Source organism: Alosa pseudoharengus, unplaced genomic scaffold (assembly GCF_046254945.1).
Source record: "Alosa pseudoharengus isolate Yale_2024_CS ecotype anadromous, Long Island Sound unplaced genomic scaffold, YU_APseudo_1.1 YU_APseudo_1.1_scf_3, whole genome shotgun sequence".
NCBI classification, from domain to species: Eukaryota; Metazoa; Chordata; class Actinopteri; order Clupeiformes; family Clupeidae; genus Alosa; species Alosa pseudoharengus.
Genome location: NW_027468718.1, coordinates 4401888 through 4423705, shown reverse-complemented (window position 1 = coordinate 4423705; position 21818 = coordinate 4401888). Strand labels below are relative to the sequence as shown.

At 44.3% G+C, this 21818-nt stretch overlaps 2 protein-coding genes, 1 long non-coding RNA gene and 1 gene segment (V, D, J or C); 2 read left to right on the top strand and 2 right to left on the bottom strand.

The window, feature by feature from the left end:
* Positions 1 to 737: 737 nt before the first annotated feature.
* Positions 738 to 7106, bottom strand: LOC143100051 (Ig lambda chain C region-like). The segment is given in 4 exon segments: positions 738 to 1561; positions 2620 to 2657; positions 6606 to 6942; positions 7034 to 7106. Coding segments are annotated over 3 exon segments (387 nt in total).
* A 1581-nt stretch (positions 7107 to 8687) lies between these two features.
* Positions 8688 to 16430, bottom strand: ercc1 (excision repair cross-complementation group 1). The gene is made up of 9 exons (XM_076262971.1): positions 16328 to 16430; positions 15397 to 15810; positions 15021 to 15124; positions 14768 to 14867; positions 14082 to 14158; positions 13473 to 13572; positions 12125 to 12196; positions 9203 to 9271; positions 8688 to 9011 (listed from the first exon to the last, which is right to left on the bottom strand). The coding sequence occupies exons 1-9, from the start codon at positions 16388 to 16390 to the stop codon at positions 8949 to 8951; spliced, it is 1062 nt and encodes a 353-aa protein (XP_076119086.1). The 5' UTR covers positions 16391 to 16430; the 3' UTR covers positions 8688 to 8948.
* On the top strand, positions 9282 to 12118 carry LOC143100050 (uncharacterized). Of its 7 annotated transcripts, none has more exons than XR_012981816.1 (5): positions 9282 to 10064; positions 10119 to 10325; positions 10426 to 10563; positions 10594 to 11799; positions 11856 to 12118. It is a non-coding gene; the product is annotated as an uncharacterized LOC143100050 (long non-coding RNA). The 7 variants fall into 7 exon arrangements; XR_012981818.1 differs by having other exon boundaries at positions 10426 to 11037; positions 11112 to 11799; XR_012981815.1 differs by having other exon boundaries at positions 10426 to 11180; positions 11245 to 11799.
* Positions 16431 to 20926: 4496 nt separating the features above from the next.
* The window catches only part of LOC143099541 (myelin-oligodendrocyte glycoprotein-like), a 31424-nt gene continuing 30532 nt past the window's right edge, over positions 20927 to 21818 (top strand). Inside the window, exon 1 of the mRNA XM_076262493.1 lies at positions 20927 to 21542. The gene's annotated coding sequence lies outside the window, so the exon portion shown is untranslated. The remainder of the gene's footprint in view (positions 21543 to 21818) is intronic.

Below are 21818 nucleotides of genomic sequence, written 5' to 3'. Positions count from 1 at the left end.
TTCTGAAAGCCGTACCTTTGTAAATTGTAAAGTTGTAGAGTTGAGCCATTGCATTGCATACACACACACACACACACACACACACACACGCACACTCACACACCAGAGACATGCAGAGTTGAGCCATTGCATTGCATAATGGGAAATCATGGATTATCTGCAAGTGCATATTAAAAACAACTTTTCACTCTATCATTTTATTTTGTTTCAATTTGTTTGTTTGTTTTGATTTCTTCCTCTATTTGAATCTTTGTTTGGTTGACTTGGTTATTTTGTGTAAGCTATGGAATGGTCTAGACATGGGCTATTAAGAAACGTGTGCAGGAAAAATGTTCATAATTATAATAGAAATAGAATCTATTCTATTTCTATTAATAGAATAGAATTATAGGTATACAAGAGAAACAAGAGAAACAAGACTGACACACACAGCTTCTAACCTGGGGACTGATATTTATTTATTTCCTTTTTGAACAGAAAAAACATCTTATAGTCAACTTATTTGATGGTGAATTGTACTAAGTGCAGTTTGCAGATGAGAAGTGAATTTGTATAACTGCTGGAGTTCACATTAAGGGACACTTTTAGAGAAGTTCTAGCTGAAATACTACACAATTTCAGTGACTAAAACACATAACCTGCATATCACATTTATCATTGAAAGTAAACGGCCACTTCTGCCATTTTATGAAATGAGATATTGTGACTTTGTGAAGCTGTTAGAAAAAGAAAAAATCTTATAATCCTTAGAACATTTTTTATTGTTGTTTGCAGCATGAATAAGTGAAAACACATGAGCACATTGAACTACCAGCACACAATACCAGACAGTGTGTGTGTGTGTGTGTGTGTGTGTGTGTGCGCATGAGTGCGTGTGTGTGTGTGCGTGCGCATGATTGTGTGCGTGTGTGTGTGTGTGTGTGTGTGTGCGTGTGTGTGTGTGCGTGCGTGTGTGTGTGTGTGTGCGTGCGTGTGTGTGTGTGTGCGTGTGTGTGTGTGTGTGCGTGCGTGTGCGTGTGCGTGTGCGTGTGCATGTGTGTGTGTGCGTGTGTGTGTGTGTGTGTGTGTGCGCATGAGTGTGTGTGTGTGTGTGTGTGTGTGTGTGTGTGTGTAGGGTCTAGTTGGAGCAATGGTCTCTGGTGAGGGTGCTGGTGACGGTCCCCTGGGTGCTGTGTGTGTGTGTGTGTATGTGTATGCGTGTGTGTGTGTGCGTGTGTGTGTGTGTGTGTGTGTGTGTGTAGGGTCTAGTTGGAGCACTGGTCTCTGGTGAGGGTGCTGGTGACGGTCCCCTGGGTGCTGTGTGTGGCCTCACAGTGCGCAGTGCTGATCTTTGACCAGCGGGGGGCGCTGAGAGTCAGGCTGCTGCTCCAGCTGTACAGGCCGTCCTTCCCCAGGAGCCCAGCACTGGCCTCCCCGCCCTCAACCCCCCCATCCAGCCGCCAGCTCAGCCTCCAGTCGGACGGGAAGCCCCCCCTGGCCACACACACCAGCGTGCCACTGCGCCCCCCCGACACCTCCTCACGGGAGGGGGGCAGCACCGTCAGCACCGGAGGGGTTGGAACTGGGGGGGGGGAGAGAGAGAGAGAGAGAGAGAGAGAGATGAAAGAGAGAAAGGGTTCTATGTAAATAAGGTATTTGTGAACACCAGGTGCAGCTGTAGTGCTATACTAGACATCGACATACAATTTCACTTCCTAAAATGATTATTATATGAAAACACAACAAGAAAGAAAGAGTTGTAAGTTGATCAAATACAAAAGCATACAGTATATAACGATAACCTAATATCCGACACACAGCGTGACTACCCAACGATGGCTACACACAGAGCACACAGCGTGACTACCCAACGATGGCTACACAGATGGCAGTGGCAATAATGACTTGTTTAACAGTCAAAAATGTAATTAAATATTGTTCAACTTCCTTTCTGTTTTATCAATATTGCAAACAATTGACAGTAATGAACATGGTTTTATATCTGCTCATGACTGAAACCTGAGACCAAGAGAGAACGCATAAAAGACCGAATTAAATAGCTGGACAAACACATTATTACTCATTATTAATATACAATGATTCAGCTGAACACATTATTACTCATTATTAATATACAATGATTCAGCTGAACACATTATTAATCATTATTAATATAATCATTATTAATATACAATGATTCAGCTGAACACATTATTAATCATTATTAATATACGACGATTCAGCTGAACAAACACATTTTCAAGATTTACAAATATTGACATGGCTGTTGATATCCCAAAATGGTCAAATAGATTATATTAGACATGTATGTAAATCTTTGAACTTATTTCTGCAGTATAAAGATTTTTTATCACTTCATTTTGTTCATATTTAGCAAATACATTCTCCAACAATGAGAGCCATTTCAGTACGACCTTCTGTTTATATTTATTGAAACATATATTTCTGGTTAGATATCCGCTAATATGAAATCAACAGAATCGTTGAAAGCATAGAAAGCTGAAAGCATATAAAATGCTGAAATCTTTTTGAAAATATATATCTTTGCAGCCTGCTTAAAAAACAATATACATCTGCAGTTAATTTATGTTGTTGAAAGATATTTAAGAACAGACTCACCTCCAACATCAAGTTTAGAGCCGCTTCCAAAAGTCCACCACAGTGATACAAACTAGTCAGCTGCCCGTACAAAAACCTCCTCACAGTGATACAGGAAGCTGCTGCTCTCGCAAACCTATATGCTATATAGTTCTGCAACAAATCAACATTAGCAAAATAATAATAATAACAATACTGCCATATTGGTATAATGTAATTTTCAATATTCTCTATTTTCTATTAGTGTACTACTTACAGTAATAAACTCTCACATAAAAGCAGTACTATACTAGCTTGTCCACATTTATATAGCTGATATCAAACTATGATTCATTCTGTTTAAGATGAATATTTGAGTTGACTTCTTTCTGATTACATCACTCGTGCTACATTACATTGCATTTATTCATTAAGCAGACACTTTGATCTAAATAAGCAATAACACTGAAGCTTCAATGCAGCTCACATATTCCTACTGTACAGAGGAGATCAGGTGACGATAAATAGGCTTCTACAACAAAACATACTACTGATTAGTTTGACGCTAAATACTTCTGATTACTTAGATGTCTTTATCTGATTAAGTAGGTTAATGTATCAAGTAGTACATTTTAAAGTGAAACAGATGGAACAACTAGAACAAGAAGCAAATAATGACTATTTTCTGTTCTGTAACCCAAAAGAGAATATTCCAACCATGTTATTAAAATGGAATAAATTCCTCTGTACTCACTGGTAAACTCCCATAATCCATCCAGAGTCCAAGACACCAGAGAGAAACATAGTTTCCTACTGCAGCTCATGGAGTGGTTTGTGATGATGATGATGATGATGATGATGATGGTGATGATGAAGAATATGATTATGATGATGATGATGATAAAGTCCAAAGCCAGTGGCCATGCTGGAATAGTTCCTGAGTTAGCGCCTGAGAACTCTCCTGGCCCAGTTCCTGGTGTTGATGTGGGAGATCCTCCATCAGCCCCTGCAGTAGTCCCCAGCTGCAGCAGTGCAGTCATGTGCACTCACTCTGACTGAGGAGGTTTTTGTACGGCTCTCTACACTGTGTGAACACTTTCGGAGAGAAATTATGGTAACTTTGACAGTAGTAATCTCCGGCATCTTCAGCCTGGACTCCACTGATGGTCAGAGTGAAGTCAGACCCTTTCGACGTCCCACCTCCACTGAATCTGTCAGGCGTACCTGAGACACGGGTGCTAATAGCACGTATGAGGAGTTTAGGAGCTTCTCCAGGCGTCTGCAGGTACCAGTATAGACTGTCGGCAGTTAATTGAGGGTTAGTTTTACAGTTGAGAGTGACAGTTTCTCCTGGTCGAGCCATTTTCACAACTGGAGTCTGAGTCACCGTCACCTGTCCATAGGATTCTGGAGAAAAAAGAAAATAAATAAATGTTTAAGATAAAGTTTAGACCACAAGTCGTAATATATATATACCTTCCAAAAACTTGACACAACATGGCTTCTCTTCATGTTTGTAAGGTAACAGTCACACATCTTAGCCTTTCACCTTTAGTGACGAGCACAAGAGTCCAGCTAAGTACGGAGATGAAGGCCATGGCTGAGGGTTGAATCTTCATGACGGACAGCTGTCAATCATGAGGGGTTAAACTCAGAAGGATATAAATACTCCCTGACTGCTGAAGCATGTGCAGCCAATGCAAATCTTTCTATGCAAACACTCTTCCTGTCACGTGTGTGTGTGTGTGTGTGTGTGTGTGTGTGTGTGTGTGTGTGTTGTATAAAGTTGTGTAATGAAACACAATGAAACACAACCTTATTGTGTTCAAATAGTAATTCCAATTGAGCAGTCAATGTATGTAATTGAATTATGTAAGGTAAGCCTACAGTGAAAAAAGGGTTTGTCACAGTTACTAAACCACAAAACATGAAATTAAATAAACTTGTGTTTTTTTAACACAATGTTATTATGTTGAACTGAAATATATTGCCACAGCAATGAATTCATCCAACAAAATCATGTAAGATCAATGTGAAGCACCTACTGTACGTACTGAACCAGGAAGGCAAATGAACACATGGGATGCCTTGGTGTCACCATTTCATTGTGTTCCCATGAGCCTTTGCAAGAACACTGAGATAGTCACATTGCTATCATGTTGCCAAAAGTTTTCACATGGGTTTTCTTAACAGAGAAATCCGGCGACTTTTAACATATATCTCTCTTTTTCGATGTCACCGGGTACTATCTGTATGAAAAAAAAACCCTAAAGCAATCGGCTTTACCAGCTTGAGTTGCTACAGCCAGCAGCTAACACAGCTGCTGCTAATGGGCGTGTGCTGACCTTGTGGAGCTAGAGGGCATTGCAGCTAACACAGCTGCTGCTAATGGGAGTGTGCTGACCTTGTGGAGCTAGAGGGCATTGCAGCTAACACAGCTGCTGCTAATGGGAGTGTGCTGGCCTTGTGGAGCTAGAGGGCATTGCAGCTAACACAGCTGCTGCTAATGGGAGTGTGCTGGCCTTGTGGAGCTAGAGGGCATTGCAGCTAACACAGCTGCTGCTAATGGGAATGTGCTGGCCTTGTGGAGCTAGAGGGCATTGCAGCTAACACAGCTGCTGCTAATGGGAGTGTGCTGGCCTCGTGGAGCTAGAGGGCATTGCAGGTAACACAGCTGCTGCTAATGGGAGTGTGCTGGCCTTGTGGAGCTAGAGGGCATTGCAGAGGTGACTGTGCAAGAAGATCATGCCACCATTCAGGTTCTCCAGACCATAGATATTAGAAAGCTAAATACCGCATTGAGCTCCAGAACGTACGTAAATAGCGACGCCATCTTGGTGGGGGCAGCAATCACTGGAGGCCAATGGAGGAGCATGTGACTCTGACTGGAAATCAGACAGGTGTCTGTGATTGGCTGCAAGTGTTGCCCATAGACAGTAAAAGTGTTGCCCTCACCAATATGGCGGCCACGTTTACGATGCCACCTAATAGAACTCGACAGTCAATGTGGTATCTAGCTTTCTATATCTATGCTCCAGACCACATGGCAAGGAATTGTTCGGTGCCAAAGAAATGTGGTTTGTGTGGGACTGTGGGGCATCTTTTTAAAGCATTTCTTTTGCAGAGGAACTTCTTTTTTCTGATTTGTTAAAGCCACAATTAAGTCAGAGGAACTTCTTTTTTCTGATTTGTTAAAGCCACAATTAAGTCAGATGCCGAAGTGACTACGGACTGTGAGGAGAAAGAGGCTGGAGTGGAACAGGACAGTCTGGGGCAATCGAAGAAACAGGCGTAATCTTTTGTGTACAGGACAGTCTCGGGCAAGAGAAGAAACAGGCGTAATCTTTTATGTACAGGACAGTCTGGGGGGGGCGGGGGGGAGCAGGCGTAATCTTTTGTGTACAGGAGCGTCTGGGGCAAGCGAAGAAACAGGCGTAATCTTTTGTCTACAGGACAGTCTGGGGGGGGCGGGGGGGAGCAGGCGTAATCTTTTGTGTACAGGACAGTCTGGGGGGGGCGGGGGGGAGCAGGCGTAATCTTTTGTGTACAGGACAGTCTGGGGCAAGCGAAGAAACAGGCGTAATCTTTTGTCTACTGTGGGCGGGGGGGAGCAGGCGTAATCTTTTGTGTACTGGCGTATAGGAGGTGCAGAAGACACAGTGGCTATAGCCTTCTCCAATCCATCCTTCAGCACCAATACTCATCGAAGACAGCGAAGGATCAGCAGTCGTGTGTGTGTGGTGGAGGCCCTGGTGTGCAGCAGTGCAGTGCAGTCGTGTGTGTGTGTGTGTGTGTGTCATATAAAACAGCAGTCGTGTGTGTGTGTGTGTGTGTGTGTGTGTGTGTGTGTGTCATATGAAACAGCAGTCGTGTGTGTGTGTGCAGTCATGTGTGTGTGTGGTGGGGGCCCTGGTGTGCAGCAGTGCAGTGCAGTCGTGTGTGTGTGTGTGTGTGTGTGTGTGTGTGCAGTCATGTGTGGCCTGCTGGATGGAGAAGGTTTTTGTACAGCTCTCTAACACTGTGTGAACACTGGCGTAGTTCCACTGTACATCACCCCCATGCAGTAGTAATGTCCAGCATCCTCAGCCTGGACTCCACTGATGGTCAGAGTGAAGTCAGAGCCATAGCTAGATCCACCTCCACTGAATCTGTTTGCAGTGCCTGTGGAACGGGTGCTAATACTGTGTATCAGGAGTTTAGGAGTTTCTCCAGGCTTCTGCAGGTACCAGGACAGACAGTTGGAACACCATGCATTAGAACGGTGTCCGATTCCACTGCTGGTTTTGCAGTTCAGAGTGACTGACCCTCCTGGACCAACAGCTGATGTAGCAGGAGTCTGAGTCACAGTGAACTGACCTCTGCATTCTGGAAAATCAAGTAATAGGCTGTATTAGAAAAATATATACAGATATAATTATATAATTCAGATTTACTTCATGGTTTAAATTCACTTTACCTTGGAGGCAAACTAGAAGAGTCCAGGTGAGTACGGAGATGAAGGCTATGGCTGAGCGTTGAGTCTTGACGGACAGCTGTCAATCATGAGGGGTTAAATTCAGAGGGATATAAATACTCCCTGACCACTGAAGCATGTGCAGCCAATGCAAATACCCCTCTCTATGCAAACACACTTCCTGCTGTGTGTGTGTGTGTGTGTGTGTGTGTGTGTGTGTGTGTGTGTGTGTGTGTGTGTGTGTTTGTGTGTTTGTGTGTGTGTGTGTGTGTGTGTGTGTGTGTGTGTGTGTGTGTGTTTGTGTGTGTGTGTGTGTGTGTGCGTGTCTGTGTTTGTGTGTGTGTGTGTGTGTGTGTGTGTGTGTGTGTGTGTGTGTGTGTGCGCGCATGGTGGTTGGCTTTATGAGCTCCCCATGCATGTCACTGCATTTGACTTTAGCTGTTATGACTTCATTAGTTTTGCTTAGAGTAGTTATGACATTAAAGTTTTTGCCAACTGCCAGAAAATCTACCATAAAAAGGTAGAATGGCACATCAAGGGACACCAACTGTCATGTTGACTGGGACACTGCATCTGTAATGATGTCCATTACATGGTCAATGTCTGTCTGGTTTATGCTAAACTGGATATTTCAGCACTTGTGTTCATGTCTGTACATGATCGGTGCACATATTGCAGTTTGCACACAGACCCAGACGAGGTACGGAGGACACAGTGGCCTTTCTCATCCCATCCCAACACTTACACACACATCCTCTTCATCAACTACAGCTCAGCATTCAACACAATCCAACATCACCAGCCATACACACCCCTGTACCGCTGAGGTGGTTCCGCCCGGACACACACACACACACACACACACACCTACACCGGCTGTGGTAGCATGGCCTGGACACACACACTCACACACCTGCACCTGCTGTGGTGGCGTGGCTGAAGTGCTGCCTCCTGGTGGTCACTCTGGGCTCTGCAGTTTGGTGCTGCTGCCCACTCTGCTGCTGAGCACTCCAGCCCTTCAGCCCCCTCTGCTGGCAGACTCAGCAGCTGCACCGTCTCATTCACTCTGGCCCTGGGGCACAGCTGCATGCAGAAGGACCGAGGAATGAAAGCATAGACTCAGTTCAGTAAAATGTTTATCAATATGTGCTATCATAGTTGCACTGTAGTACCACATTATCACTAGGGCTGTGGGAATATGTGTTATCATAGTTGTTATCACTAGGGCTGTGGGAATATGTGTTATCATAGTTGCTATCACTAGGGCTGTGGGAATATGTGTTATCATAGTTGCTATCACTAGGGCTGTGGGAATATGTGTTATCATAGTTGTAATGTAGTAGCACGTTATCACTAGGGCTGTGGGAATATGTGTTATCATAGTTGTTATCACTTGGGCTGTGGGAGTGTGTGTTATCATAGTTGTTATCACTAGGGCTGTGGGAATATGTGTGAGTTTTGTTCATGTTTGTTATTTCATGATGATGGAGTCAGGTACCCAATAAACACTGAGATGTTCAGTAAGGGATAATGTATAGAACGCCGGTCATTATCGGGAAATAGGTCTCGACAGGGCGAACCGGACCCCGACGCGCAGCGGCATAACTACGAACACTCTCGGTTACCGTAGAAAACAACATGGGGAGGGACAACAGGCTTGTACAAAAACACAATATTTATTTACAATGTTTCATTTACAACAACAAATGATGTGAATTAAATGTGTCAATGGTTCTGAGAAGGTTCTGCAACACAGAACCACACATTTGTATTGAGTTTCAGGAGAAAACCAGAACCGTGTGTGTTCCGTGTAGAGGGTGGTAGAGTTCTGTGGGTGTAGGAGAACCATGTGGGTTCCGTATGGACGACACTACAGTTCTGCAGATGGAGGAGAACCGTGTCCAGAAGAGCTAGAGGATCAGCTATCCTTCTTGCTGGACTTGAGGAAAGGCTGATGGAGCACGTCATAGAGCCGTTTCGCCTGAGCAACGCACACACACACACACACACACACACGCACGCGCACACACACGCACACACACACACAAACACACAGAAGACAAAGTGGCAAATACAAGTATACACATGTGAAGAAAACATTAATTGTAACAATGTGATATTTCACTCTTTTCTGTACAATATTTCTACAGGTCTAATCCCTCCATCTCTCACCTTCTGGGGACCCAGGCCAGGACACAGGACCAGCTCCTCTTTAGACGCCTTAATGATGCCCTCCACAGACTACAACACACACACACACACACACACACACACATGGTTATAAGTTGAAATGAGTTTAGCTCATTGTGGATGTGAGTGTAACTGTTAAGGTGAGGTGAGTTTAGCTCATTGTGGCCGAGGTGGGGGAGTTGATTACACACTTTTCAAAGACATGTTGAAGGTTGGTGAGTGTGTCCTTAAAAAATGTTCTTGCTTTGGCCACTAGAGGGCATATTATGGACATCAATCAGACGTGAAAGCCATATTGGAGAACAGTACTGAATGCCATATTGGAGAATTATACTGAATGCCATATTGGAGAACAGTCCTAAATGCCATGTTGGAGAACAGTACTGACTATTGGAGAACAGTATTGAATATTGGAGAACAGTACTGAATGCCATATTGGAGAACAGTATTAAATGCCATATTGGAGAACAGTACTGAATATTGGAGAACAGTACTGAATATTAGAGAACAGTACTGAATGCTAAACTACGTTGAGTTGGATCTGCTGGACTTACTGAGAAGATGGAGAGCAGAGTGATCTACTTACTGCGAAGGTGGAGAGCAGAGTGATCTACTTACTGAGAAGGTGGAGAGCAGAATGATCTACTTACTGAGAAGGTGGAGAGCAGAGTGATCTACTTACTGAGAAGCTGGAGAACAGTAGTGAATGCCATGTTGGAGAACAGTTCTGAGAGCTAAACTACGCTGAGTTGGATCTACTGGACTTACTGAGAAGGTGGAGAGCAGAGTGATCTACTGGACTTACTGAGAAGGTGGAGAGCAGAGTGATCTACTTACTGAGAAGGTGGAGAGCAAAGTGATCTACTGGACTTACTGAGAAGGTGGAGAGCAGAGTGAGGTGGAGAGCAGAGTGATCTACTGGACTTACTGAGAAGGTGGAGAGCTGAGTGATCTACTTACTGAGAAGGTGGAGAGCAGAGTGATCTACTTACTGAGAAGGTGGAGAGCAGAGTGATCTACTGGACTTACTGAGAAGGTGGAGAGCAGAGTGATCTACTGGACTTACTGAGAAGGTGGAGAGCAGAGTGATCTACTTACTGAGAAGGTGGAGAGCAAAGTGATCTACTGGACTAACTGAGAAGGTGGAGAGCAGAGTGATCTACTTACTGAGAAGGTGGAGAACAGAGTGATCTATTACTGAGAAGGTGGAGAGCAGAGTGATCTACTGGACTTACTGAGAAGGTGGAGAGCAGAGTGATCTACTTACTGAGAAGGTGGAGAGCAGAGTGATCTACTTACTGAGAAGGTGGAGAGCAGAGTGATCTACTGGACTTACTGAGAAGGTGGAGAGCAGTGATATACTTACTGAGAAGGTGGAGAGCAGAGTGATCTACTTACTGAGAAGGTGGAGAGCAGAGTGATCTACTGGACAAACTGAGAATGTGGAGAGCAGAGTGATCTACTTACTGAGAAGGTGGAGAGCAGAGTGATCTACTGGACTTACTGAGAAGGTGGAGAGCAGTGATATACTTACTGAGAAGGTGGAGAGCAGAGTGATCTACTTACTGAGAAGGTGGAGAGCAGAGTGATCTACTGGACTTACTGAGAATGTGGAGAGCAGAGTGATCTACTTACTGAGAAGGTGAAGAGCAGAGTGATCTACTTACTGAGAAGGTGGAGAGCAGAGTGATCTACTGGACTTACTGAGAAGGTGGAGAGCAGAGTGATCTACTGGACTTTCTGAGAAGGTGGAGATCAGAGTGATCTACTGGAATTACTGAGAAGGTGGAGAGCAGAGTGATCTACTTACTGAGAAGGTGGAGAGCAGAGTGATCTACTGGACTTTCTGAGAAGGTGGAGATCAGAGTGATCTACTGGAATTACTGAGAAGGTGGAGAGCAGAGTGATCTACTTACTGAGAAGGTGGAGAGCAGAGTGATCTACTGGACTTACTGAGAAGGTGGAGAGCAGAGTGATCTACTTACTGAGAAGGTAGAGAGCAGAGTGATCTACTTACTGAGAAGGTGGAGAGCAGAGTGATCTACTGGACTTACTGAGAAGGTGGAGAGCAGAGTGATCTACTTACTGAGAAGGTGGAGAGCAGAGTGATCTACTTACTGAGAAGGTGGAGAGCAGAGTGATCTACTTACTGAGAAGGTGGAGAGCAGAGTGATCTACTGGACTTACTGAGAAGGTGGAGAGCAGAGTGATCTACTGGACTTACTGAGAAGGTGGAGAGCAGAGTGATCTACTGGACTTACTGAGAAGGTGGAGAGCAGAGTGATCTACTTACTGAGAAGGTGGAGAGCAGTGATCTACTGGACTTTTTGAGAAGGTGGAGATCAGAGTGATCTACTGGAATTACTGAGAAGGTGGAGAGCAGAGTGATCTACTTACTGAGAAGGTGGAGAGCAGAGTGATCTACTGGACTTTCTGAGAAGGTGGAGATCAGAGTGATCTACTGGAATTACTGAGAAGGTGGAGAGCAGAGTGATCTACTTACTGAGAAGGTGGAGAGCAGAGTGATCTACTGGACTTACTGAGAAGGTGGAGAGCAGAGTGATCTACTTACTGAGAAGGTAAGTGATCTACTTACTGAGAAGGTGGAGAGCAGAGTGATCTACTTACTGAGAAGGTGGAGAGCAGAGTGATCTACTTACTGAGAAGGTGGAGAGCAGAGTGATCTACTGGACTTACTGAGAAGGTGGAGAGCAGAGTGATCTACTTACTGAGAAGGTGGAGAGCAGAGTGATCTACTTACTGAGAAGGTGGAGAGCAGAGTGATCTACTGGACTTACTGAGAAGGTGGAGAGCAGAGTGATCTACTTACTGAGAAGGTGGAGAGCAGAGTGATCTACTGGACTTACTGAGAAGGTGGAGAGCAGAGTGATCTACTGGACTTACTGAGAAGGTGGAGAGCAGAGTGACGGCATCCGTCTTGTTCACAGACTTCACTGTAGTCAGGCAGTCCGTCACCTGGACAACACACACACACACACACACACACACACACACATGAACACATAGATACAGCCAAAAATACACACATACACACACACACACACACACACACACACACACACACACACACACACACACACACACACCTCAGCAAGTCAGCTCCTGCATCACTAACAGATCAGATCAGTGTGTGTGTGTATAAGTATAAGTATATATACTCTTTTGATCCCGTGAGGGAAATTTGGTCTCTGCATTTATCCCAATCCGTGTATTAGTGAAACACACTCAGCACACAGTGAACACACAGTGAGGTGAAGCACACACTAATCCCGGCGCAGTGAGCTGCCTGCTACAACAACAGCGGCGCTCGGGGAGCAGTGAGGGGTTAGGTGCCTTGCTCAAGGGCACTTCAGCCGTTCCCACTGGTCATGGTTCGAACTGGCAACCCTCCGGCTACAAGTCCGAAGCGTGTGTGTGTGTGTGTGTGTGCTTCAGCCTATATGTGTAATCGTCTAAACTGTGCCTCATCAGTCATAACTGTGCCTCACCTTGGACAAGTACTAGTCTTATGTGTGTCTATGTATGTGTGACTGCACCCACCTTAGAGAAGTGATGTGTTTGTTTTTGTGTCTGTGCGTGTGTGCACGTGTGTGTGTGCGTGTGTGTACGTGTGTGTGTGCACGTGTGTGCGCGTGTGTGTGTGTACGTGTGTGTGTGCGTGTGTGTGTGCGTGTGTGTACGTGTGTGTACGTGTGTGTGTGTGTACGTGTGTGTGTGTGTGTACGTGTGTGCGTGTGTGTCTGTGTGTGTGTGCGTGTGTGTCTGTGTGTGTGCGTGTGTACGTGTGTGTCTGTGTGTGTGTGACTGCACCCACCTTAGAGAAGTGATGTGTTTGTGTGTGTTTGTGTGTCTGTGCGTGTGTGTACGTGTGCGTGTGTGTGTGTGTGTGCATGTTTGCGTGTGTGTACGTGTGTATGTGCGTGTGTGCACGTGTGTGTGTGCGTGTGTGTGTATACGTGTATGTCTGTGTGTGTGCGTGTGTGTCTGTGTGTGTGTGACTGCACCCACCTTAGAGAAGTGATGTGTTTGTGTGTGTTTGTGTGTCTGTGCGTGTGTGTACGTGTGCGTGTGTGTGTGTGTGTGCATGTGTGCGTGTGTGTACGTGTGTATGTGCGTGTGTGCACGTGTGTGTGTGCGTGTGTGTGTATACGTGTATGTCTGTGTGTGTGCGTGTGTGTGTGTGTGCGTGTGTTTGTGTGTCTGTGCGCGTGTACGTGTGTGTGTGTGTCACCTTGGACAGGTAGTCCTTCTCCACCTGTTCCTTCAGCAGGTCTGCAGGCTTCTTCTCATAGGATTTATACGTCTCCAGATAACGACCCGCCTCCTCTGGGCTGGGTCAGACACACACACACACACACACACACACAGAGAGAGAGGGGGGGAGAGAGAGGAGAGTTCTATGTAAATAAGGCATTAGTGAAAAGTCTATAGTCCCCACAAATCTGGGGCAATCCACATTCTTCACCATCATGACCATGTTGTTGTATAAGTAAGTATAGTATAAGTATAAGTATATATACTCTTTTGATCCTGTGAGGGAAATTTGGTCTCTGCATTTATCCCAATCCGTGAATTAGTGAAACACACTCAGCACTCAGTGGACACACAGTGCTCAAGGGCACTTCAGCCGTGCCTACTGGTCGGGGTTCAAACCGGCAACCCTCCGGTTACAGGTCTGAAGCGCTAACCAGTAGACCACGGCTGCCTTGTAGTAGTATGGTAGTATTCTCAGTTGTTGCTATTGGTGGTGGTGGTGCTGTGGCAGTAGTACTGTTATTGTTGTGGTTGTGGACTGTTGTTGTTGTTGTTGTTGACGACATGTCCAGGGAAGGGCTCTCACCTCCAGGCCAGGATGAGTGTGCAGTCGGCCATGATGCAGATCCGAGCCAGTTCCCTCAGAGCGTGATGGGGGTCTTTCTGTTGAGGGGGGGGGGGTAGATATTTGATAGTGAGCATGATGATGGGGGTCTTTCTGTTGGGGGGGGGGTGGGGTTAGCTATATGATAGTGAGCATGGTGATGAGGGTCTTTCTGTTGGGGGGGGGGGGTAGATATATTGAGCATGATGATGGGGGTCTTTCTATTGGGGGGGGGGGTTAATATATTATAGTTAAGATGATGATGGGGTCTTTCTGTTGGGGGGGTAGATATATGATAGTGAGCATGATGATGGGGGTCTTTCTTTTTCTTTTTTTTTTGGGGGGGGGTTAGATATAGTGAGCATGATGAGGGTCTTTCTGTTGGGGGGGGGGTAGATATATGATAGTGAGCATGGGGGGGGGTAGATATATGATATTGAGCATGATGATGGGGGTCTTTCTGTTGGGGGGAAGAGAGTCACACAGCCTTCGGGGGGGGGGGCAAATATAAGGGCAGGTGTGTCAGAACGATAGAAACAGAGAGAAATAGAGGAAGTGTTGAAGAACGAGAGATAAAGAGAAAACAGAGGTGTTGAAGAATGAGAGAAACGGAGGAGGTGTTGAACGAGAGAAACAGAGAAAAGCAGAGGAGGTGTGGATTGACTCACCACATCCACCTGCACCAGTAGCACCCTGAGAGAGAAGCAGTTTCCCAGCAGCTTCAAGCGCTCATGGACGTAGTTGGGGTTCAGATTATGATAACGCACACTGAGAGAGAGAGAGAGAGAGAGTTAGAGAGAGGTCTGACTGTGGTTTGAACAATGACACACATCCCTTCTAATGTGCTGCACACACACACACACACACACACACACAAACACACACACACACACACACACACACACACACGCACACACACACCTGAGAAAGAGAGCACAGGTGGTTCGTCCGAGGACATAATCAGGCACCACATCTCCAAACTCCCAGGGTACACTCCTCACAAACTTCAAGATGGGGTTTCCTCTCTGAACACACACACACACATAATACAAAGTCACTGTATATTTCAGAGGTTAAAGAGAATATAGTTAAAGCCAAGTGAAAAGTACTTTTGTGTATGTGTGTGTGTGTGTGCGCATGTGTGTCTGTCTCAGACTGACAATGATGGTACTTTTTTGCCCACTGCACCATTGTGTGTATACCTGCCGGGGACTGATAATGATGATCCTGATCCTGACCTCAGCAGCTATGGATTGACACTGTGTGTTTGTGTGTGTATGTGTGTGTGTGTGTGTACCTGTCGGGGACTGACGATGATGCTGCTTCCTGACCCCAGCAGGTACGGAGCGACACTCGGACCTTCCTCCTGCCTTTGCGTCTCCTCTTCCTCCTGACCTCCCGTTGCCACGGTTGCAGCAGTGCCCCCCACTCCTCCGCTCCCCTCTGCCTGCTGCTGGCTCTTCCCTGACCCCCCCTCGGAGGTGGGAGGGGGGCGGACGGGTACCTCGCTCTCTCCCAAGCTGCCCTGAGCGTCCTCTCTCAGCCTCCCCACCGTGGTGCCCCCTCCCTGTACAGGCGCCGCTGGGCGACCTTTGCTCTGGATGATGAACTGCGCGTAGGAGAGCGGCTGGCCGCCATGCTGAGGCGCCGCTGAGGATACTTCCGGACCTTTCTGAGCGTCAGTGGTCGAGGCTTTGAACAGCGGACGAACCTGCCCATGAAGAACAAAAAGGGCTACATCAAACTTCTGAACTTCAACATGTGTGGTCTGATACAACTGCTGAGCAGGCAGGGTTATGTGTTAATAATTTATGAAATAAAACAGCCACATACTTTTTGTAAAGTTTAAGATGAGGGCAACAACATCCTATCTGGACTGTACAATATGAGTAGCACATGCTACAAAAACATCAGTCTGCGCTATGGACAACTTACCAGCTTAGCACCGGAGACACACCGCTGTTTGTAACTACGTTTCTACGATACCGATGCTAGAAATTGTACAGATTGTGCTACAAAACAATATCCACCTCTGTAGCACCAGTGCTATCAACACAAATTAACGTTACAGTTAACGTTACAGTTTGTCCCCTAAAGATAGATAGGCATGGCAGTTCATCTGGTAAGTGTCACTTTTCAAAACAAAACTATGTAACTTACGATGCTTTCATCGATGAAGGAATGCAAACCTTAAACAGCTGGGGTTAACGTTACAGTCATGGACTTACCGGCGATCTTTCTTTGGTGAAAGCTGAGTCATCTAAATTGATATTAAACTTCTTTTTCTCCATATTCAAGAGAGAATCCTACACAGCGAGAAGCTGTGTTTTGTTTTTCTTATTCTTTGATCTTTGCAGGAAGAATGGATGCATTGTTGTAGCCACATCGCCCCCTGTCGTAGTGGATGCTATTCAATGTGAGACCGTCCGGGGCTTCACGCCTGTAAAATCAGCCTGTTGTCATCAGTATTTCTCTTTGTCGTTTATTATGACCGCCGCGCAGCGAAGCGGGTTTAGGTTTAGTCAGATTTTTTTTATTTTTTTTTTCCCCGCATGCCCAAATTTCCGTCAAGGATTCCCGGGACACTGAAAGACCGGGGTACACGAAACTTGGTGGGCATGTAACCCCACATGGATAGCATGGAACCATCGTTTTTCGTTTTGATCAGTGCAGGCACACACACAAGCACGCGCACACACACACACACACACACACACACACCCACACACATAAACATGTACACGCACACATGCACACAATAATTTCTCAGAATTATGAACAGGCAAGATGGGGGTGGGGTTGTATAAAATGAATTTTACATGTGAAATCTATGAACTAATCATGTTTTGGTACTTGTTGTCTAGCAGATACCAGTGAGAATTGAGTGTGGATAATGCAATTTAGTGAGACAGTTAGAATCATATAGGCCTTTCAGCGTGGTACATCTAGTTTTCTTTAAAGCAATTATTATTTAAAGACCTTAGAACCCCCCCCCCCCCCACACACACACACACATACACACACACACGCACACACACACAGACACACACTTTTTCCATGCCAGTTTCCGGGTTGTGGAAACGATGAAAATAAAAAAAAAACTGGCCAGTAGTTAATGCCAATGTTATAGCCAATGAGTTACAAGACTGCCCTCCTGCATCCTGAAATGCATGCCTTCTTTGGCTCTGGGCCTACCTTCAAACTGGATCTGCAGGAAGCTATCAAGCCCAGGCTATACTCTCCCTCTCTGTGCATAAATATACTGACTCCTGACAGGCAGGTTAAAAGAGGCTTGCTCAGATTTGTTCCGATTACGGAAGAATTTCCACAGTGTCTCAAACTGCACACTGTCTGACTTATGCTTATGCTTACAATTAAACAGGTCATAGTACTGTATCTTTCATTAGCCTTCTTATAAAATCTATACTAAACTACAGGCAACACTATATTGAGTTTGAGTTTATTCGATAGATAGATAGATAGATAGATAGATAGATAGATTTTTTTGTTCGATTTGAATAAATTCAAAATTAATATAAAATTAATTTAATATAAAATATTAAAATAAAAAGAAATTCTTGAATTTCCCCTTGAGGATCAATAAAGTATCTATCTATCTATCTATCTATCTATCTATCTATCTATCTATCTACCTATCTATCTATCTATCTATCTATCTAAAATGCAATTTGTTTTGCTGACATTTAATGACAGTTTGTTACATTAAACCAGGAGTCCACTTTGGTTAACTCTGAGTTTATATCTCGAAGAATAAGTGGGTTCCTGTGTGATGTGAACAAATTTGTGTCGTCAGCAAAAATAATTTTATGAAATATTTTGGAGGAATGAATAGAATAGAATGAATAAGTGGCCCCAAAATGGAACCCTGGGGGACCCCAAAGATTATGGGCTTACAAGTAGAGTTTTGATCATTGACATAGACATACTGTTACTTCACATATAGATAACTCATAGATACAAGTCCAAAATGATCTTGAGGAGTTCAGTACCTTCTGTTGGTATGATGAAAAATGAATGAATGTAGCTATCAGAAAGAAAATGCTTGAAGGTGACACCCTGGGGTTGACTTATCTTCTTAGAGAGATTTACACCTGGTGAAATAATTATTAAAACTCTGTGTAAGATCAGCATTGCCATCACCAAAGTCTGGTACTGTAGAGTAGGTTAATGTCTCCTGTTGAGGACTTCATTTAACACATTCAATGACCTCCTGCAGTCCCCCTGTGAAGCTTGTAAGGGTTCTGTGTAATGACTTCTTTTGCTCTTTCTTATGATCTTTGTTTATTTTTATAGGAAGTACATTTCTCTTTATTTAAGCTAGAATGATTTTTCATATAGGATTTGTAAAGCATACTTTTATATTTAATAGACTTAAAAATTCCCTTTGTAATCCAAGGGATCTGGAGGGTAGTGCTTCATCTGACAGTCTTCTCAGGGATTGTCAGATGCAGCATCATATAACATACTCTTACAGCCTAGATTTACTTTTGCCCTTTGGAGACAACGTTAACGTCAGAAGTCTTTCTTTACATTTCACACAGATTACTAGGACCTATCCACCTAATGAGATTTATGAAGCCATAGTTAGGTCAACACTATATGCATGCGGTCCAGTTGTTTACAAATTGAATGAAGCAAACTTTTGTCTCATCATTGTTTGAAGCAGGACTTGGCTATAGTTGTTTTACTAGTTAATGTCTTGGCTGTTCATATATAGCACCCCTACTGTCAATGTCAATGTCAATTTTATTTATATAGCGCATTTACAGATGGCTTAGCCGTACCAAAGTGTTTCACAATAAAGTGCAATAAATAAATACAGGAAGGCACAAAAACAAAAAAGGCTACAGTTAAAATAAATTAAGAAATGCAGAAAAAATAACATTTAAAACTAAACACTGGGGCATAAAGGGAGACACTAGCCAAAGGCAAGTGAAAAAAGGTGGGTCTTAAAAAAAGGGACTTAAACATTCAGAGACTGAGCTGAACGGATGTGGAGGGGCTCTAATAATGCTCTAGCTCTAATAATGCTCTAGCTCTAATAATGTGGAGAATTTAGGGAACGTTTGGTAAGGTTCCAGGAGCATTAGCTGGGTACTCTCGACTACCTTTGGTCTACCCATCTAATCACAACTCAAATGAACTATAATGTGTAAAGTAAAAACATGCCTGGTTGATATCTAGAGACAGGTGTAAGGCTAACATGCTACAGAACATGGTCTCATATTTGCTGTGGTCCTATAAAGCCTATGGAAGAATTTGGTGAATCTGATGAATTCCATTACAGTAAAGCTGGCTATACTTACAGTGAAGCTGGCTATACTGTAATGCATTAGTGCAATCTGATGAATTCCCTTACAGTGAAGCTGGCTATACTCTAATGTGCAATATGATGAATTCCCTTACAGTGAAGCTGGCTATACTCGAATGTATCAGTGCAATATGATGAATTCCCTTACAGTGAAGCTGGCAATACTCTAATGTGCAATCTGATGAATTCCCTTACAGTGAAGCTGGCTATACTCTAATGTATCAGTGCAATATGATGAATTCCCTTACAGTAAAGCTGGCTATACTCTAATGTGCAATCTGATGAATTCCCTTACAGTGAAGCTGGCTATACTCTAATGTATCAGTGCAATATGATGAATTCCCTTACAGTGAAGCTGGCTATACTCTTGTCCATTCCTTTAATTGTATGATCAATTGTCTGATTAATTGTAGTGTAGAAGGGCAGCAGAGGTTTTTAATTGTCTGATTAATTGTAGTGGAGTAGGGCAGCAGAGGTCTTTAATTGTCTGATTAATTGTAGTGGAGTAGGGCAGCAGAGGTCTTTTGTTTTCCCCGAGTGCATACAAGAACACAGAGCTAGAGCAGTGATTCATTTAATAAGACAACAAAAATGTGTAGGCCTATTGGATCAAAACTGCGAACTGGATTTTTACAAGGCCATCATCATGATATACTTTGAGAGTGACATGTCTCACCCCAAATTCAGCTATGTTCAAAATGACCCCCAATATATTATGCACATAGCTTATAACTTAAGACACAAGAACTATTTGTGTATTTACAAATACATGTCTATTTGTGCATATGTGTTCGAGTATGTGCAATTGTCAGAGACAATTCTATCCCAATCCTCAAGCAGTTCTGGGTAGCATGTGTGTGTGTGCGCCCGTGCAGTTGGTAGCATCATGAACCACGTCGGAATGTGTTATTATCAATGATCAATGTCAATCGAGGCGACCAAACTACAGTACTCAGAGATCTGATGGCAAGATGGCTAATCTAACGTTAGAACACGGCTGTTTTGTTTTCTCATCAGCACATTACAGCTTGTCTATTAACTTCTACTAGTAGTGCAAGAGGATTAGGCAAAGCAAACGCTACCGTTAGATCATTAACACTGTAGTGTTAATCAGGTGAACATGTCACAGTGTAATAATGCATCTGCAGTATGAGCTGTTATGAATAAGTAGGACTTATTTAAGTTATACAAGTTATTTAACTTTACTTGGTTACTAGCCTATCACTCACCGCTTTCTGAAATAATCACTTGCAGATGTAATCACAGACTAAACGTAACACTTAACCAGAATGCTATAGGCCTACATCACCATTTACTGTGAATCAAAGTAGACTAGGTCATGGGCCCTGGTGATCAGGTTTGGCCGGTTAGGCTACATAGTCCTGCCCCTGTGTTTGGCAGGTTAGGGTACATAGTCTTGTGTGTGTGTGTGTGTGTGTGTGTGTGTGTGTGAGTGTGTGTGTGTGTGTGTGTGTGCGTGCACAGACGTGTCTCAGTGAGCTCAACCGTAGCTCTGCCTGCGTGCCATCCCTCCTCCATGAGGCGTCTTTATGGCTACATATTCATGGGACATAATTAGCAAGCTAACAAGTTGAGAGATCTGCACGATATCGCACACACGGATATCTGTTGGATCTGAAGGACTGAGATCAGGACTGAGAGGAAACAGACTGAGAGACTCAGAACCTCCAGCACGGCAGCACCACGAAAAGTGAAAGTGAATCTTAACCTCAGCCATTTCAGAAGGGACTGGTACTGGGAGAGGAAATGGCCTCCGTATCTCTCTGAAGAGGAGTTCTCCTGTTTACGCTGAAACACTCAGGGATCCTGTTCTCCTGTCATGGAGTCACAGTGTGTGTGAAGCCTGTCTACAGCAGCAGTGTCCAGTCTGCAGGAAAAACAGCCTGTGTGTGTGAAGTCTGTCTACAGCAGCAGTGTCCAGTCTGCAGGACAAACAGCCTGTGTGTGTGAAGCCTGTCTACAGCAGCAGTGTCCAGTCTGCAGGAGAAACAGCCTGTGTGTGTGAAGCCTGTCTACAGCAGCAGTGTCCAGTCTGCAGACTGTTTAACATCCTGTTTGGTGTGTTGCAGGGGCTGCTGCACTAGACTGAGGTAAGACCCACTTTGTGATGAGCAGACATGCTTTATGAAATAATAGTTTATGCGCATTCCATATAGCAATACTAGTTTATGCACATTCCATATAGCAATACTAGTTAATGCACATTCCATATAGCAATACTAGTTAATGCACATTCCATACAGTACCTGTCTGTGTGTCTACACCTGTTCTGTCCTGTTTGCCATGGGAGAACAGGTGTACAAATGAGCAGGTCTACTGGATGAATGTAGACTCAAGACTGATAATAATGTTGGAGAAGGTGACCC

What these genes read in the sequence shown, in the direction of transcription:
- ercc1 (XM_076262971.1), bottom strand. Translation starts at nt 16,390, where the DNA reads ATGGAGAAAAAGAAGTTTAATATCAATTTAGATGACTCAGCTTTCACC. An exon ending in TACTGGTGCAGGTGGATGTG is followed by an intron (nt 14,159 to 14,767) that starts GTGAGTCAATCC and finishes CCCCCTCAACAG; the next exon opens with AAAGACCCCCATCACGCTCT. An exon ending in CTGGCCTGGGTCCCCAGAAG is followed by an intron (nt 9,012 to 9,202) that starts GTGAGAGATGGA and finishes TGCGTTGCTCAG; the next exon opens with GCGAAACGGCTCTATGACGT.